The sequence below is a fragment of the Phyllostomus hastatus genome, unplaced genomic scaffold (assembly GCF_019186645.2).
Source record: "Phyllostomus hastatus isolate PE091 unplaced genomic scaffold, TTU_PhHast_1.1 phas_contig_38, whole genome shotgun sequence".
NCBI lineage: Eukaryota > Metazoa > Chordata > Mammalia > Chiroptera > Phyllostomidae > Phyllostomus > Phyllostomus hastatus.
The window spans coordinates 19,412,543-19,432,031 of record NW_025333869.1 but is presented as its reverse complement, the minus strand read 5'-3'; the positions used below and the strand labels follow the sequence as shown (position 1 = coordinate 19,432,031).

The 19,489-nt window shown below is 47.0% G+C and overlaps 1 protein-coding gene across 2 annotated transcripts in view; it reads right to left on the bottom strand.

Moving 5' to 3' along the window:
* The window catches only part of DLG5 (discs large MAGUK scaffold protein 5), a 119,288-nt gene extending 101,528 nt beyond the window's left edge, over window positions 1–17,760 (bottom strand). For both annotated transcript variants that reach the window (XM_045842033.1, XM_045842034.1), the window contains exon 1: window positions 17,229–17,760. In XM_045842033.1, the coding sequence (XP_045697989.1) occupies window positions 17,229–17,532 (304 nt within the window). In that variant the 5' untranslated portion in view covers window positions 17,533–17,760. The remainder of the gene's footprint in view (window positions 1–17,228) is intronic.
* Between the last annotated feature and the right edge of the window lie 1,729 nt (window positions 17,761–19,489).

The window sequence follows — 19,489 nt, the reverse complement described above, 5'->3', positions numbered from 1 at the left end:
GGATTCCTACCAAACCTGCCAGAACCACGCCTACTAAAACAGCAAGGGAGGTGTTTGCCACAATAAGTTGAGCTGAATAGAAACAACTGCTCATTAATAAGAATCTTCAGCCCTGATTGGTGTGGCTCAGTGGGTTGGGAGTTGTCCCACAAACCAAAAGGTTGTGGGTTCAATTCCTGGTCAGGACACATGCCTGGGTTTTGGGTGTCAGGTCCCCAGTTGGGGACATGGGAGGCAAATGACTGATTGTTTCTCTACTCAATGTTTCTCTCCCTCTCTTTCTCCCTCCCTTCCCCTCTCTCTAAAAATAAATAAACAAAGTCTTTAAAAAACAAGTGAGAATCTTCACAGGGAGACCTCACTGCCTTGAGTTGTCACAGACTGCTAGAGCACAAATATCACATGCTGGCTTGCAAAATGCCATGGATCCCGCCTGTTCTGGTGGGCAGAGGCTCCTCCCCAGGAAGCCGACTGTTCAGGTAGGCGGCAACACAGTGGAGCTCTCATGTCATTCCACTTTTATTTGCGATCACACGGTCCTACTACCCGATGACTATTACGCACAACTCATACCGCATGTGACTGCCATGTGATCTGACAGCACCTGAAGCAGTCTGTACCTGTTCAATGAGTCCCAGCAAGGTCAAATTGCTCTAGAGGTTGCTAAACACTCTTAAATCTCTGTGCTAACTTCATCACGGTCCAGAAACCAAGAGCTACAGACCAACCTTGATCTGCAGACTACACCCTGAGTGTGGGACAGTGTGGAAACCAACCAACCATCCCCTCCGAAAATCAGTTTCATGTGCACTTAAACGGCCATGGGTCTGGGGCTCTAATAACAATACCAATAACACCTTATGCTTACGTAGTGTTTACTCTCTGCCAGGCACTACTCTAAACACTTTACAAATAGTAATTCCTGTAATCCTTACCATACAAGGCCTATTATTATCCTCATTTCACAGAGGAAGAAACTGAGGTACAGAGAGGGAGAGTAACTTGCCCAGGGTCACAGTAAGTAGCAGATTCAGGATTTGAACTCAATACTTGGGTTAGATACAGACTCTTAACCACTCTACTAAGCTGACTCCCACATGACATGGCCTCTTCCACCTGTTCCCTCATTTGTAAGGTGGAGTAAGGACTCCCAAAGGGCTGCTAATGAGATCAAACGGGAAATTAAAAACAAAAATAAAGACAAAGCATTCTGTGCAATAAAAACACCATCTACACAACACACAACTGCCTATATGCATGTGACCATGTCTCTGCACCACCCACCCACTTTCACACCAGCTGTGGGCCGGGGGTGGTGTCATGGACCCCATCAGAGAGCTAAGGATAAGGCTTAGAGAAACTACGTGAGGTCGCCATCGGGACTCATTCCCCATCAGCCACCTTATTCCTCAACCACCCCCTTCTCCTTCACAAAGAGAAGGCCAGCAGATGGGAACTAGTCTCAAGCTCCCCAGAGGACTCATGGACTCTGGTTTCTAAACAGCCCAGCTGTAATTCTCAGACTTGAAAGTTAGCAAAAAGATGTCTTTCCGGTCCATCTAATAACTCACAGAAAACCAATCAGACACCTCTAGGGATTCTGCAAAGGCCAGTAGGCCTATCTCCCTCACCCCACCCTCCTCTGGCTGCAGCACCCTCCCCCACATTCCACAGTCCACCCCTCTACTCCGTGCCAACTCTGCAGCTCCTCTCCCCAGCCCCATGCTCAAGCAGCATCACAGAGACCTAATGGCAGGGAGAATGATGGGAAGCAGCAGTCAGGCCTGCCCTGTGTCTTCCAGGGGCTGGTTAGGCTGTACTCATTTTCCCAGGGCTTGCCGAATGCTTGCTGAATGCTTGCCTCCAGCAGAAGCCTGTGCTTCCCACAAAGACCCACTATTCAGAGAATGGATTCCCTCCCAAATCTCCTCCCATGTCCTGCACATAGCCTTTGCCAGGCCTGCCTCCCCCTTCCCCCTCTCCAGCACCCACCCAATCTTCCAGTCATCTGCCTTCACCCAGCTCAGTGTACAGTCTCCTCTGGGCAGCCTCCCCTGCTCTGTGTGATCTGTACTGCTGCACACCTGCTCCTACAGGTGTGGACTTTCCAAAGAGACAATAAAGTCCAAAGGGGCAAGAGCCATCTTCTTTTCGCCCTTTTGAGAATATTACAGAATTTTGCAATCAAAAGCACTTGCCACTTGCTATAAATCAAAATATGGAAGGTAAGGAATAAGAAGTCAATAAGCTAGGCTGATTACTTCTGACAGTATAGGCAGAATAGAGAGGCAGAATAGAGCAACCCAAAATGAAAAGCTTTGATGAACAACAGGATACGTACTCCAGCTAAAAGAACAAATCAAAGTCAGGGTGTTTGGTATGGGTCTATGGTATTGATCATGGGCGATGCTAATGTCTGTCTCATCTCTACATACTCAGCACTTAGCAGAGCCATGGACCAAGGCATGTGCTGGACACACGATGGAGGGGTGGACAGACGAATGGATGCACACCCTAGAGGCTGTATGATCTCATGCAAGAAGACACCGTGACCAGCTCCGCTGAATTTTCATGACAAGCCTTACTATGAGGGAGGCTGAGAGCAGAACAAGCTTACGTGAAATTCCACAAAGCAAAGCTCCATAGAAGGCAAGGACAGCAGTCACTGTTTCGTTCCGTCTCCCTGGGCTCATAAAATGGAGGAGAAAATATGACAGGACTTATAATGGGAGTCTGCCATTTTCTGTCAAAAATTAGGAGAATATAGAGGCATATATCTTCTCTCACAGCCCCTAAATTCTAAGCTGCTTGAGGTTCAGCTACATATATATATATAATATATAAAAATATATATTTAATATGTTTATGTAAAGAAAAAAATTGTTTTTCAGGAAAAAGACCTAGAACCAGCACATTTTGGTTTGTTTACTTTCTTTTTCCTGGATCCAGTTCCCACTGAGGCTGGCCATGGGGGTGGGCCCCAACTCAGTGTCCTGGGGCCTTTACCCTCTTATCTTTATTCAAGGCTTTTCCCTCTGAGGCCAGAGACTCAGTGGCGTCATTTTCCTGCTTGAACTCTGTCCTGTGACTAAGCAATAAGAAGCCACAGCAGTCAGCCCTGGAAGTTTTTTGCTGTGTCAAACAATGAGAAAAGGAGGTGCCTCCTGCCAACATCAGACCCATTATCTGACTCAGCACTAAAATTCAGATGTCACAACCTATGTCTCCATCCAAACAGTCCCCCTGTGTGACAGGTTCTCAGAACACATCTGCTGAATGAATGAATGCTGTGGTGAGAAAGGGAGGGGTGTCCAAGGCTCAGGGCACTGACATCTCAACAGTGACCTTCACCGGCTGGCCCCAGGCACAGAACAAATGCAGTCTTGATAAAGAAACTGTCCAAAACCTGGCCAGTCTCTGAGCAGCTGGCGGCCCTAAGCAAACTGATGAACATCTCTTGGCCTACTTTGCCCATCTGTAGAACCTAAATACCAATTACTGACAAAAGATTTGTTTGAGTGGTCAGGAATGAGAAGCTGTAGCACAGCTCCACAAATTACAATGCCCTGTTACTTATGCTCGCTGGAAAGGCTGGTGCCTGCAAGCGCCAGGCCCAGATCAGCAAAAACCCACCAAGGCTCTGGAGCCTCCCTGCCCAGCCTGGGGTTGGCAAAGATGCCTTGGAAGGAACCCCAGCGTGGGAAGAAACCTGGACCCTGTGTCCCGCTCTGCCAGGGGCATGCTATGAGATCCCGGTGGAGTCCCTTCGTGTCTCTGGACTGCTGTTTCTCATTTGTAAAATACGCAGTTTGGGCAAAATGGTCTCTAAGACCCCTTCCAGCTGTGACACATAAGTCTTAAGCTGCTTAAGAAACATAAACAGGAAATAAAAAAAGTTTAGCCAGATGAGAAGAGGTTACCCTGAATAAGAACAGAGGTTCTCATGAGTATTGAAAAGAGCATTAAACTTTTTTAAAGTATGACTTCTGACGTCAAAATATAAAAATCCAGTTTCTGCCCCTTTGTTTTGTTATCACATCACTCACTGCTGGTGGGACGGATTTCCATCACTTTTGCTGAGCACATTCACAATGGTCAAATGATGCACGAGAGTTGTTTGGGGGTCCCAGGCCACCTTAAGGAGTCAGACACCATTCAGGCAAGTAACTTAAAGCTGACTCCATAAGAGGCCTGAGAGCCGCCTGCGAGACAGGCCACACCTGGGAAAACACTGTGGGCACAGAAAAACACTCCCTGGCTCTCTTGGGCAGCAAGGCAGCAGCAGGGAGTCACAGGCGATTATCTCTGAAGGGCAGCTTCCCACACACAGGCAGCTCCACCTACCCCACCTGAAGGATGCATGTGGGCAGGGGCTTAATTAGGCACCAATGGCTAACAGTTCTCTTATGCAATATAGGTGTAGGGCAAGCTAGTGACCATATATTTTTTAAAACAATAATTTTTCAAAAAAAGCAACCACTTCCCACTACAAGGGACCATTTGATGGGGTTTCACTCTGCCCCTTCCCTTATCACAGTCTGGAGAAGCAAATGGGTATTTTTTTATTAGTCACATTGTGGTTGTCATTTTTGAAAGCATGGTTCATTCAGAAAGGAAGCCTACAAAGGTAAACAGAGGAGGCAGATGGAGACAAGAGTATCTGATGGAAACACAGCTGCCACCACTTGCCGTCTGTGAGTCCACCTGAGACTCACCAACCCAGCTCAGGCAAAGGAAGGTGAGGCTGGGGGTCTGGAGAGTGGGGACAGTGTGGGGGCTCTTGTCTCTCTCAGCATGGGGAGCATATTAAAGGCTTCCAAACCAGTGGTTTTAAAACTGTGTTCTGTGGAACCCTGAAGAAGCCTGGGGAACCCTGCGGAAGAGCCTCAGGGAGGCCACAAAGAAAGGGGGCAAGCTCCTGGCCTCCACGCCTGATCACCTCAGCACCTCTTTGCCCACTATACACATCTGGCTCTCCTGTAAGAGTCCAGTTAAGGAAAAGGGTCCAATCATAACGGATATTTACACTTCACACGTTATTTAATTGTTCACAACAGCCCCGTAAGAAAACTGAGGCTGAAGAGGCTTCCGGTCAGCCTTCACAGCCCACTCTCTGAGAACCACCCTGTGCTCACCCCGTGTCTATGTGGACTCCAGGGAAGGAATATCACCACCTAGGGCAGTCCACTCCGTGGCTGGCTGGCACTGACCACTAAAACAAGTTCATCCTTAAACAAAAGGCCCAGGGACAGGGTACTGGGGTTTACAGAAGGCTCAGAGGGCAACGCTAACTAATGCCACATGTGGACCTTATTAAAACCCTGATTCAAACCATCTATAAAAAGACATTTCTTTTCTCTTTTTCATCTTGGTATTGACATCTATCAATTACATTTTTTATTCAGTTTGAGATCATCCTTGTTTTTGATACAGAGAGTGACTGATTTTTGTTTGAAACGTAGGCTGTTTTATATTTATGATAAAAAGACATTTCTGAGACAAGGAAAACTGAGTATCAACTGCCTATCAGAGGACATTAGTAACTATCAGTACTGTTTTTTTGTAAAATTGGTCTTCTGGCAATGGTTTTTTTAAAGCCCGAATGTCTTAGAGACACTTCCTTAAGTATTTTTGAGGAACATGATATGCTGTCTGCAATTTGTTTTAAAATACTACGGAAAACAAAAGTTGTTAGGAAAGCTGTGTGTTTGTTATATTATCTTCTCCATGTCTGCATATGTTTGAAATGTTTTAAAATTGTTGTTCAATTACAGTTGTCCCCATTTTTTACCCAGTTACACTCCCCTGCCCTAACCACCCCCCACCTCCCACATTCAAGCCTCCCCACCCCTGGACTTTGTCCGTGGGTCCTTGGCTGGTGTGGCTCAGTGGACTGAGTGCCAGCCTGTGAACTGAAATGTTTGAAATTTTATACTACAAAGTTTACAAGGAAATAAGGAAGAAAGAAAGGCCTTTGCTTAAGTTCAGCTCAATACTACCTTCCAGTACCTTCCACCAATCAGCCCCTGGTCAGCTTTCTGGGATCCAAGTCCACTGCTGGAGAAGACCACAAGAGGGTGAACCATCTCAAAGAATCACCATCACGGACCAGACTTCATCTTGTCAAGCCACACTGGGGAAATGGGGGCCCAGAGAGGCCACATACACCTCATAAGATCACACAACCAAAAATCTGCTGGCCCAGAATCACCTGTGCCCACTTAAGCTTAATTTATAAGAATGGGAAAGTTTAAGGTTTTGGTTCCCCTAGTGAGACAGCTGAGGGAAAATTTGAAAAACAATGGTATATATTAATGTTCCAGTTCCATGCACTAATGCTGAAGTTTCCCAAAAGTGCATTTCTCAGAACACTGATGTCGCAAAATGCTCAATGAAAATGATTTTGTGGTCAAATCACTTTGGGAAACACTGCACAGTGAACACACTCCAGTGAAGTCCCAAAGCACTCTGGCTTACTAGTGTCCTCAGAGGCTCCCAGCAGGGGAGGCCCAGAGACCTGCTGGAACCAGCACTGGTGAAATGCATTTGACCACAGACCCCTTGAATCGAGCAACACCACTGACATCCCACCAAACTTGTATTTAGATGTTTCCTTGGGAAATGCTGATCTAAGCCTTTTGATCAGCACTTTCTTTGTGGCTCAGTTGTTTGGAGTGCTATACTATAACCAAAAGGTTGTAGGTTTGATTCCTGGTCAGGGCACATGCCTAGGTTATGGGTTCAATCCCTGGTAAAGGAGCATACAGAAAGCAACCAACTGATGCTTCTCTTCCTCTCTCTCTAAAAAAGCAATGGAAATATATCCTCAGGTGAGGATTAAAAAAATAAATATTTTTTAAAATGACTGTGCTTTAAGAAAAAGGAAGGAAGGAAGGGAGGAAGGAAGGAAGGAAGGAAGGAAGGAAGGAAGGAAGGGAGGGAGGAAGAGAGAGAGAGAGGAAGGAAGGAAGGAAGGAAGGAAGGAAGGAAGGAAGGAAAGAAAGAAAGAAAGAAAGAAAGAAAGAAAGAAAGAAAGAAAGAAAGAAAGAAAGAAAGAAGAAAATCTTGACAACCAATTACCCTAGATTCCAGACTAAGAAACCAAACTACCCTGAATGGGATACAGAAGGAAGTGTGTAAAAGCAGAAATAACTAACATACTTCAAGGCCTTTGGGGACAAAGATTTTAGTACTGGAAACCCAGAGGAAATGTGTGAACATCCCTTGGCTGCCAGATACGAATACTGCTGGGATTCAATGGTTAGTAACTTGTAGCCTCAAAATTGAGTGATAGACGACTACTGAAATTTAATTTTTCTTTAAAGGAACTGTCCCAAGACTTTCTAAAATAGGCCTGGAAAAAAAGAAACAATTTTTAGAAGAAATAGGGAAAAAAATGTCAGAACTAAGGCTCCAGCCAGACCAAGGGCCCCCAAGTCAAGGTGTTGTGGACAATATGGATTTCCAACTCAAAACAAACAGTACGACAGTTCCTCCAAAAACTAGGCACCGAACTGCCTCATGAGCCATCATTCCCCTCCTGGATGTGTATCCGAAAGAACTGAAAGCAGGGTCTTGAAGAGGTATGTGGATGCCCATGTTCATAGCAACACTCTCACAACAGCCGGCAGGGAAAAGCAACCCAAGTGTCAGTTGACAGATGACTGGACAAACAAAATGTGGTCTACACATGCAATGGAATGCTGTTCAGCCTTAAAAAGGAGGGAAATCCTGCCACATGCTACAACATGGATGAACCTTGAGGACACTGTGTGGTAAGAGAAATATGCCAGTCACAAAAAGCCAAATACTATATGATTCCACTTATCTGATGTACCTAGAGCAGTCAAATTCATAGAGACAGAAAGGAGAAGAGTGGTTGCCGGGGGAAGAGGGGAGAGGGGTTGTTCTTTAATGGATATAGTTTCAGTTTTTCGAGATGAAAGAGCCCTGGAGCCCAGGGGCACAGCAATGTGAGTATACTTAGTACTATTGAACCATACACTTAAAAATGGTTAAGAAGGGAAATTTTATGCCACATGTTTGTTACCCCAATTAAAAATAAAGAAAATAAAATAAAGGAAGGAAATTCTGACATACAACATGGATGAACCTTGAAGACATTACGCTAAATAAAATAAGCCAGACACCAGATGACAAACAGCGTATGATTCCACTCACATGAGATAGCTAGAGTAGTCAAATTCAGAGACAGAAAGAAGAGTGATGGTTGCCAAGGGCTGGGAGGAGAGAAGAATAGAGAGTTACTGTTTATTTGTTACAGAGTTTCAGCTTTGCAACATGAAATGGTTCTAGTGATGGATGGTAGTGAGAGTTATAACAATGTGAATGTACTTACCACTGAACTAAACACTTAAAAATGATTAAAAGAGAAAAGTTCATGTTAATGTATCTTTTGCCATGATTTTATAAAATAGGAAAGAATGGTTCAAATAGTAAATGCTACGCTATGTACATTTTACCACATTTTTAAAAGCAAATAGGCCATGACACTTTATGTGAAATAAATGTCAAGACCAACAGTCACCCCCCAATTATCCATTAAGAGTTTATATCTGGACAGCTAACATGAAATATCCCAAACATCCCTGTTCAGTTTAAAAGGTTTCTGTAGCACTTTCATGGAACCCTGTCTCAAAAAGATCAACAGAGACACACAACCTAGAGATAAGCAATCTGCCCCAGGTAAAAGATAAAAAAAGATGCAGTATCCTCCCCAACTCAATCCTCCTGAAAATTCTTTCCTGTAGAACAAGCTCAGCATCCCCCCTGCACAGGCTGATAGGCAGCCCAGCCCCCCTGCTCTACATCCACTATGCCTGGGGCTCACGTCTCCCCAAGGTTCCAGGACACTACTGAAGAGCACCCTTGCACGGGCCTGCAGAATGTATAGGTGGTTGGAATGAGATGGAACAAAAGAAAAACCTAAGACAAAATATTTCTCCTCCACTGCTTACTTTTTCAGGAAATAGAAAGCCAGAGTATCAAAAATCACTCAACACTAACACTAAAGGAGAAAACTTTAATCATGGTACAGAGCAAAAAGAAGCTTCAGAAATCTAGTACAACCCTATCACCGAGCCTCCTTGGACCTAATGCCACCTTAGAAGCGCTGAGGATCCCAAAGGACTGAGCACATTCTCAGTCAATACTAAACTTCTGCTGGTTTTACTGTTGTATGAAAAATAAACAAACAAACAAACAAGCCCCAGGTAGTGAAGAAGTTCATCCAATGTCAAGATGTTGCAGTCAGAACCAGATACCCATCCAAGACTTTGTCAGGGACACTAAGCTGACATTCAAATTCTAAGCGCAGAAAAGGAAGAGCTCTCCATCCTACAAAAGGCAATGTGGGTGCTCTGTATGGCTCCTGGCAGCCAGCCCCACAATGCCAGTACCTGATAGGTGACCTTGGGAACTTCAGACACCAATGTCACACCACCTGCTTCCATCACAGACATACTGTGGGTGGTGACATCTGTGTCTGCATCTGGAACTCACTCTAGCCTTCCTGCACTCCCACAGCCTTCTGTCACTGTGAAGTCACCACTTAAGAAACCTGCACATGAGGGTGGAGGGAGGTAGGAGAGGGTGATGGGGGAATAAATGGTGATGGAAGGAGACTTGACTTGGGGTGGTGAACACACAATATACAAATGATGTGTTATAGAATTGTACCCCTGAAATCTATGTAGTTTTATTAACCAATGTCACCCCAATAAATTCAATTTTAAAATAAGAAGAAAAAAGAAATCTGCATGTATTGCTGAAGAGGACTCACACTTACACAGGGTTGCACCACTTATTCTACACACAGCTCATTAGTCATCCACTCTACAGAAATTTACTGAACGCCTGCCTATCTTGGGCCAGGCTCTATTCTAGACATTAGAAATATAACAGCAAATTCAGTTCATGGGGATTACATTCTACTCTTGGTGATCCACAGCCGCACAAAAGGCAACCCTGTTCGACATCTGTTCGACATAGTTTACACAGAGTTCTCACATAAGGCTCAGAAATATCAGGAGAATCCCAGGTTTCTGGTTCTAAGTCTGGTTCCAGGCTGTACTACTCACCACACTAACAAATGCTCCTCCTTTTTCCTTCCCACTGATTGTGAAATAGCATAGTAAAGCAGCTATTGCAGAACAGGAAATAAACTCAGAAAGGTTAAATGTTTTGCTCAAAGTCTAAAACCTAGTAAAGTCTTCCCACGTCACCCCACTCTGGCAATGAACTCACCTGCTAATTGCATCATCACATGAAGATGAGACCACACATAATGAAAATTCACCAGCTGTTTTACTGGTACAACATCCTTCCCACTCTTCGTCCTTTGGAGAAAGGCTTCTCCCCACTCTAAAGAACCATGTGGTACTAGTATGGGACACCAATACAGCATCCCATCACCCACCCCTATTGGTTGGGTCCACTGCTGGGCCAATCTCAGTCCTCTTTCCCTGACCACGATGATTGAGCCTCACATGGACACATGAGCCTAGTCAGGCCAATCGAAATCCTTCCATGAGATTTCTCTGTCTGGACTAATTGGGTAGAGCTCCCTTATTCCCTGGTGAAAAGACTGTGAAGATGGAAGCCCAGAGGCTGGAGACAATGTTCCAGGCCCACAGGAAAAGAGGGCCGCATTCGGGATCAACCATCCAAAGGCCAGTTTCCCCAACTCATGCCAAGGTTTTGGAATATATAATAAATTTCTCTTTTCTGGACTTCTGACCAAGATGTAGGCGTAGGTAGATACAGGCTCTGCCTCCTCACACAACAAAAAAAAAAGACAACAACAAATTTAAAGATAAAAAATAACTAGATCTGCCAGAAAATCAAAATGTATGGAAGTCCAACAACCAAAGAGTTAAAGAAGGAACATTCATCCAGACTGGTAGGAGGGGCAAAGGTGGCAGCTGGAGCAGGGAGGACTTGCAGCAAGGCAGCGGCTAGAGGACCGGGGCAGGCAAGGATGTGGCTGACAGACCAGGCAGTCCCACATTTGTGTGTGGATAACTAGGAGAAACAACTGGGGAGCAAGACAGACTGCAACCCAGGGTTCCAACATGGGGAAATGAACCCCCAAAACCTCTGACTAAAAAACTTGTGGGGGTTGAGGCAGCAGGAGAAACTCCCAGCCTCACAGGAGAGTTTGCTGGAGAGACCCATAGGGTCCTAGAACATACACGAAACCACCCACCTGGGAACCAGCACTACAAGTCCCCAATTTGCTTGTGGGTACTCAGGAAGTGACTGAAAGCAGAAGAGAGCCAACAGGGTTCCCTCTCATACCCCTCCCCCACATACAGCGTCACAACTGCAGCCAAGTGGGTTGCCCTGGTGAATACCTAAGGCTCTGCGCCTTACTACATAACAGACACACAGGGACAATATAATATGGCCCAAATGAAAGAACGGATCAAAGCTCCAGAACAAATACAACTAAGCAACGAAGAGATAGCCAACCTATCAGATGCACAGTTCAAAACATTGGTAATCAGGATGCTCACAGAATTGGTTGAGTATGGTCACAAAATAGAGGAAAAAGTGAAGGCTATGCAAAGTGAAATAAAGGAAAATGTACAGGGAACCAACAGTGAAGGGAAGGAAACCAGGACTCAAATCAATGGTCTGGAGCAAAAGGAAGAAATAAATATTCAACCAGAACAGAATGAAGAAACAAGAATTCAAGAAAATGAGGAGAGGCTTAGGAACCTCCAGGACAACTTTAAATGTTCCAACATCGGAATCATAGGGGTGCCAGAAGGAGAAGAGAAAGATCAAGAAATTGAAAACTTATTTTAAAACATAATGAAGAACTTCCCCAATCTGGCAAAGGAAATAGACTTCCAGGAAGTCCAAGCAGCTCAGAGAGTCCCAAAAAGTTGGACCCAAGGAAGCATGCACCAAGGCACATAATTACATTACCAAAGATTAAAGATAAGAAGAGAATCTTAAAAGCAGCAAGAGAAAAGGAGAAGGTTACCTACAAAGGAGTTCCCATTAGACCATCAGCTGATTTCTCAAAAAGAAACCTTGAGGGCAAGGGGCTGGAAAGAAGTATTCCGAGTCATGAAAGGCAAGGACCTACATCCAAGATTACTCTACGTATCAAAGTTATCATTTAGAATGGAAGGGCAGATAAAGTGCTTCCCAGGTAAGGTCAAGTTAAAGGGATTCATCAACACCAAGCCCTTATTATGGGAAATGTTAAAGGGACTTATCTAAATCCCTTCAGATAAAGGGAAAAAGATCAAAAATACAAACAGTAAAATGACAACAAACTCACAACTATCAACAACCAAACCTAAAAAAAAAAAACAAACCAAGCAAACAACTAGAACAGGAACAGAACCACAGAAATGTAGATCACAGGGAGAGTTATCGGGGGGAGGTGGAGGTGGGAAAATGGGGGAAAAGGTACAGGGAATAAGAAGCATAAATGGTACGTACAAACTAGACAGGGGGAGATTAAGAATAGTATGGGAAATGGAGAAGCCAAAAAACTTATATGATCCGTGGACATGAACTAAAATGGGGGAATGCTGGTTGAAGGGGTGGTATTGGGAGGAGGGGAATAAAGAGGGGAAACAATGGGACAACTGTAATAGCATAATCAATAAAATATATGAATAAATAAATAAATTCCTCTCTTCTGACTAATACAGTTTGGGCTACATTTCTGTCACTTCCAATAATCTGTCTTTCTCTTAGAAAACTCTTCTCAATTATTACGTCCAAGTTCCTCCACCCCTTTCTCTCAAATAACACAATTAAAAGAAAAACTATAATGGTTGGAACTTTTACTTAGTTCACTGTCCCTGCTGACCCTCCAGGACTAAGTAGATGAAGAAAAGGAGGCTGGTACTTAAGAGAGTAGGGAGAGAACAAAAGGCCCAGGTAACCTCTGATGAATAATAAATAATCCACACCTGACAAGAAGCAGCCAACTGCACTCGTCCTACTGGAAAAACCTGGCAGGGTTATTCCTTTTTAAAAAATTCCTCCAGCTGTAACTTCTGACAAGTGTACAATGCCTAAATTCCAAGAGATATCCAAACCCCTCACTCAGCTAGCCATTGTGACCCTCCAGATTACCTTTGCATCCCCATCCACCCAGGGCCAGTGCCAATCCCCTGCTCTACCCGAGCTGGTCTAATTCTGCAACCTGAAAACATACTGCTCCTCTCATGGCTAAGCCTACTGCCCAGAATGTCCTCCTTCTTTCCCTGTGCATTTTCAAAGTGCCCCTTCGACACCCATCTCAAGGTCCAGTCCCTCCACAAGTCTCCCTCAGCTTCTCCAGCAGATGCTGCTGTCTTCATTGTCTTAACTCTGGTGAAGCTGAGTCAGCCAGCTCACTAGGGAACTAAAGAGGAGGTACAGAGGAAACAAGAAGAAAACATTCAGCTCTGAGTACATTAGAGGGGCCAGTGGGCAATTACCAAGTTCTGCCACTTCTGCCCCACAAGAAAGGCCTGACATAAAATGGTTTGGGGAGCCCTCCACATTTAGATGGTAATTAGAGCCCCTAGGAGTGGGTGAGAGTATTTAGGAAAAGCCTCTAGTATACAGAGCTTTAAAAGGAGGAAAAAGCCTGCTTGCAGTGTATCACTCAATTGATCTGTCTCCTAATGTCACTCTCCTAAGTGTCCCATTCCCCCCACTAGGCAGCGAGCGGCAAGCTGGAATTACATCCTACGCACCCCGTCTCTGTCTACACCCCAGCCCCACCTGGACTGAGCACAGAACCAAGCACTTCAGTCCTCCCTGACTGAAGTCACATTCTGCCCTCCCAGGGGCTGAGGCAGGCAGTGTAGCACCCTTAGCCCCATCTCACAGATGAAGACACTGAGGCTCACAGCCAGAAAGGGGCTCTCAGGAACAGGCAGTAGAGTTTCCTCAAGTGAAAAAACCCAGATGTTAGTAACTGAATCAAAGAGAAAAAACAAAGGACTGTGTGGATTCCGAGTGAACAAACAAGATCCTGGTACAACTGTGGAAAAAACCCCAGAGACCTGAGCCACTCAGAGGAAAACAACAGTTCTCTCCTATTTCTACCCTGGGAGGGGGGTGCAGAGAGAATCACTTCCTCCTTACAGATCCATATATAGGGACGAGAAAAGTCTACATAATTCCACAATGCAGGAAATGGCCTGACATTATAGTGGGAGGGCCTAATCAGGTGTTAGGAAAAAGTGTGCCCCACACAGAATCAGGAGCACTGTGCTTCACCTTGACTCCAGCTCCTCCATGCCCTGCAACTTCTGGCCTGTCTTCACACCTCACAGGTAAGGTCACAAAACTCAGCACAATGCAGGAAAGACATCCCTCATCACACTGGAGTTGCCACAGAATTAAGTGAGACAGTAAAGCATGTGGTTAAGATATAATACACTGAATGACAATGTACTGTCAATCCTGACACAGGAGTCCCCCTACCCCACCCCCAAAATAAAACAACACTATTTTCTTAGATCCCTTCATACTCCAAGCCTAAACTTGGTGGGTTATGTATGTCCAGGGTTCTAACTGAGCATGAGCAGAATAGATGGGCTTAGTGTGTTCACCTGTCCAGTACCATCTAAGCCAGCTTCCTCCCAGTTCCAGGCCCTATGTGAGGGGCTGCCAGACATCATTTACCTGCAGCACAGCAAACTCCCATCGCATACAAGTGCCAGGGAGGGGATGAGCATTCTGACCCACACAGGGTGTGGAATTCACCAAGGAAGCCCATAACTGGGTGATGGCAGCACCTCCGATGTAGAGATGGTGATAAAGAGGGCTCCCCTTCCTGCTTTGGATCCTTAGAAAGCCAACTGGTTCCTCTCTCAGGATCCCACAAGGTTCTTGCACTAAGGCCAACTTATGGGTAGAGCTGTAGACCTGCATGAAATGTGGAAACTGCTGGGAGAGCAAGGAGGCAGGACACAGTGCTGGATTTCCCTGACTCTGGCTCCTTAGGAATGAGACAGGTGCGTCCATCCCTTTTATGCAATGAGCTTTCTCCCATAAGGAGGGCTCTCTGGCTAAAAGAAAAAAAAAGTAGGAAAACCACCATACAGTAAGTCACCCATTACAAAGACCTCAACACTCTGTTGTTTACTTGCACATCACGTCACTTCTCCCCTAGAAGCTCTAGATGGCATCTTGCCACAACAAATGCTACCCTGTATGTTTTTCTGAAGTATTAACTAAACTCAACTTCCCCTTGAAAATTATTTTTCTGGGGATGTAATAACCCTCTGCAAGGCTACAGAACTCTGCATTGTAGTAAAATGTGGGTCTGAAATCATTACCCTTGGGAATAAAATCCAAACTCTATTCCATTCCTTCCTCAGAGGTCAGGACCAGCTCCTAGAACTTTGGCCCTGCAAGGCCCCATCTTCTCCACCAGGCAACGAAAGGGAGAGGACCTAATTAATGGCAATTCACCCATCTATTCCAGAGATTAAAGTTAGTGCTAACTTTACGCACCCCAACAGGACTTGAGTCTACACTCTAACTTCTATGCTTCCTTGATAAAACTCCTCCTTCAAAGACAGATAAATGGACAGACAGACTTCTGGCCTGTCTTCACACCTCACAGATAATGTCACACAATCCAGCACAATGCAGGGAAGACATCACTCATTTCACTGGGGTTGCCATAGAATTAAGTGAGATAGTAAAGCAAGTGGTAAGATACAATATGCTGAAAGATAAAAAGCAATTAAAAAGAAAAAAATTACCCCATTGACATTTCCCTCTGTCCTTATCCATCTTTGTACCTTCAAAAGCACCATCCCAAGACTTGATCTGCCCAGAAACTCAGATATGACCATAATAGGGGGGACAGCACACGGGCAGCAAGAGGTGTAAATGCTGGAGAGTCACAAACCCAAAGGGAAGACAAAAGGGCCATCAAAAAAAATGATGTGCTGAGCGGCCAGCTATTAGTCTCTCTGTGTGTCAGTTTCCTCCACTATAAAAAGTGAGGTGGAGAGGGTCAATATACATCGAAGCTGTTACCAAGAGCACCTTATAAAATCATCTGCTTAATAGTGAGGCTTCTAACAGCCATATAAACGGGTCTCATCAGCCTTTGGCCTACAAGTTGCTACAGATAGTTTGTCAGCCCTCTAGGTTCACTCTTAAAGTAAAGACAAGAAATAGAAACGGTGGCACTTGCAGCTTCCTGGCTCTGAACGTGTTAAATAAAACAGCAGGTCATAATTGAAAACTGGTGTCCAGTACTTTGAGCATTTTAACCACTTCAAGGCAGAGTTTTCCCTCTGGCAAGGTAAAAATAATAGCTCACAAAGTAACAACAATTAAATGTGATAAACCAGAATGCCTGCCACAACAGTAGGTGCCTAATAAATGCTCATTCTCTTCTTTCTCAGTGCTACACCTTCCTGGAGCTTCCTTGCCTGAAAGACTGGCCTTCCACACTCCCCAACCAGGCCAGTCCAAGCCCACCACTCGTCACAAACTCCCAGCATAACCTCCACATACAAAAACTCACAAATCCGTCACCCTACCCCCACCCCCGGAAACCGACCACCATTCTTCCCTCCTCACAGCTCTGCACCGTCAGGGAGGGATTTGAGCCCCAGCAGCCACTACTAGGATTTTCCCATGGTGCAACGCAACTTCCCCAACTTTTCCGGGCCCACAGTTTCCAAAGAAACCTAGCAGGCATTGTGCATAATCAACTACAAGTCTGGACTAGCGAACAGACTGAGCTCTGGGCAGAGGGCGCGGGGAGAGCCAGAAAGTGAAAAGGCACCCGTGGTCCTGAAACCAGGTGGCAGAGACCAAAATTCAGGTCCTGGGCCAGGTTCCATGCTTCTATACCGTACCACTGATTAAAGGCTAACAGAGGCTCTCAAAGAGCTGGTGGATGGTGAAGAGCCTTAGAAATGCGCCTGACAGACATCCCTCAGCGGTCCCCGGAGGCTAAACCTGGCTGGACCTGGCACCAGAGAGTCAAGGCCTGCAGTGCCGAGTATTGTTCACAGAGACGGCGAGGCTGGCGAAGGAGGTGTGAAATAAAGGTCCGCGCGTCACCCCTTCCCCAAGCGAGCTAAAGGAGAAAAGGCTGTCCCCGTGGCCAGCAGCAGGGAGAGGAGTGGCCCTCCCGAGTTCCCCCTCCGCGAGCAGGAGAGAGAAATCGTGGGAGGCAGGTCCGAAAGGCTAGGCAGGGGTCCGACACTCACCCGCGCCCTCGGCGGGCTGAGGCGGGCCGACAACGCCGTTCAGGTAGAGAATAGGCAGCAGGTGAGGCTGCGTCTTCTCCAGCGCCGCGCGCAGGTCCTGGAAGTGGTCCCTCTCCTTGGTCAGGAGCAGCTTGAGCAGCAGCTCCGCCTTGGTGCCTCCCGCCTCCTCGTCCAGCTGCCGCCGCTCGCCGGGGCTCAACGCTCCCGCGGCCTCCAGCAGCCCGAGCACGGCCTCCACCTCCGTCATGGCCTGGGCCAGGCTCTGCTGACACTGGGCGAGCAGCTCCCGGCGCTGGGGCTCCATGGTGGCGGGCCGCCCCGCCCCGCCGGACGGCTCCCGGGCTCCCGAGGGGCCCCGCGGCGCCTTGGGGCGGCGAGCGCCTGGCTACAGCCCTAGCGTGCTGGGAGCCGTGAGGCGACGGGGGCCATGAGCCGGGGGTCGTGGGTGGGCTGGGGGCCCGGGCGGCGGGCGGCGCTCAGCTGCGGCCGCCTCCCGGGCTCAGGAGCGCAGCCATGTTGGCGGCGGCGGCGGGACTGGAGGAGGAGGAGGAGGAGGAGGAGGTGGAGGAGGAGACGGAGGAGGAGGCGGAGGTGGGGACGGCGGCCGGGGCGCGCCCCGAGGCCGGGCTCCAGCTGGGCATGCTCCCCCTCCCCTTCCGCGCGCGCCGCCGGTCGCTCCCTCCGGGCCCCGCGAGAAACTCGCCCAGACACCCCGGCCTCCGCGCCGTTCCCCAGACCAGATCCCAATTCCAAGTGGAAAGTGTCCTGGGTAGGATTCGCCAGGCCCCCGACGGCTCAGCTCTGCCCGGCCCGTGAGCCCCGGTTCGGCTCTCAGGGACCCCCGGAGCCGCCGCCCGCTCCGCCCCGCCACGGCCGGAGCCCAGCTTTCGCCCGCTCGGTCCTCCACTCTGGTCCCTCGCAGCGCCCGGGATGGCGGGCCCCGAGGGGATGGACCAGGGGAGGGGTCCTGCCCCGGGAGGTGGGGGCACAGTGCTCAATAGCCTTCCCAGTCCGTGAGGCCCAGGCGCCGCCAGGGATGAGGGGTGTGGATTTAGGAGCCCCACGAGAAGCCGCCGGAACCCCTAACCCCATCGGCCAGGCACACAGCCAGCCCTCAAGCAATGGGAGACCTCTCAAACAAAAAACCCTGACCCCATCCAGGGCCTCTTAATCTGAGAACTCCAAAAGAAAACTTGGAGACAACTGAGGGTGAATGGGCTCCCCTAAACTTGGACATCTCCAAATTAAGACCTCCCCGGAATCTGTGAGAGTTCCCCACCTCCAAAGAGCTTTTAATACAGAGACTTTCCCAATATAATCGCCTGAATTTTGGTTAATCAGGACCTTTCTCCTCACCCCCATTTGAGATGGGTTTGTCCCCAGAATCTAAAGGATGTTGGGAAGAGGAAGGGATGTGTTCCGGATGCGGAAGGAAGCGGCAGTCGTCTACCGTAGAACGTTATTAATCTTTTGGGCAACAGAAGTGCTCTCCCTGCTAGAGGTCACCCCCAGCGGGGTGAGGGCCATCAATGGACTAGAGAAATAGAAACCTTGCTTCTGTGATGCCCCAATGAGGATCTAAGGTCCTGCCCCAAGTATGTCTTCTGCTTCCATCACAATCCTTTGCGGACACATACCACTTACCTTCAGAGAGAACAAGGTTCTTAAAAGCTGAAATCCCAACTGATTGCGTTCAACAACCCCATTACCCTAGTGCAAAGTGAGATCCCAGGGCCATTGTAAATGTATGTCTGCGTTGTAATGGGTGAATCTCACCAACACTGGGAGCCAGGCAAGCTTTTCCTACTGTCACTCCCACTCCCATCATTCTCCTTCCAACAAAAGCAAAATTCTCCTTCAGATTCTCTTTTTCAAATGGGAGGAGTCGCTTTTATTTAATGGAAACAAACTCTATATTGTGATTAAAACAAGAGTACCAGAATTTGCACTTCAGTTTTGGGTTTCCCTTTAAGTAAATGCACAACATGAGAGCAAATCCATTACCCTGGCTGAATTCAGTGTCTCCTCTGGAAAACGGGGTGTGGAGAGTGTGTTCAATCAGGGGTTATTAGCTTTGGGTTCATGAATAAGCCTGAGGGTGTCAATGAAGCTTTTGAAATTATCTGAACTTTTCTATGGATATTTATGTATATTTTTAGGATAGAGGTCCATAGCTTTGACTGAACTCTCTATGGCTTCCTTGACCCCAAATAGATACTAATGGCAGAACAATACTATTTTAAGCTGCCTCCCTGCTCAAA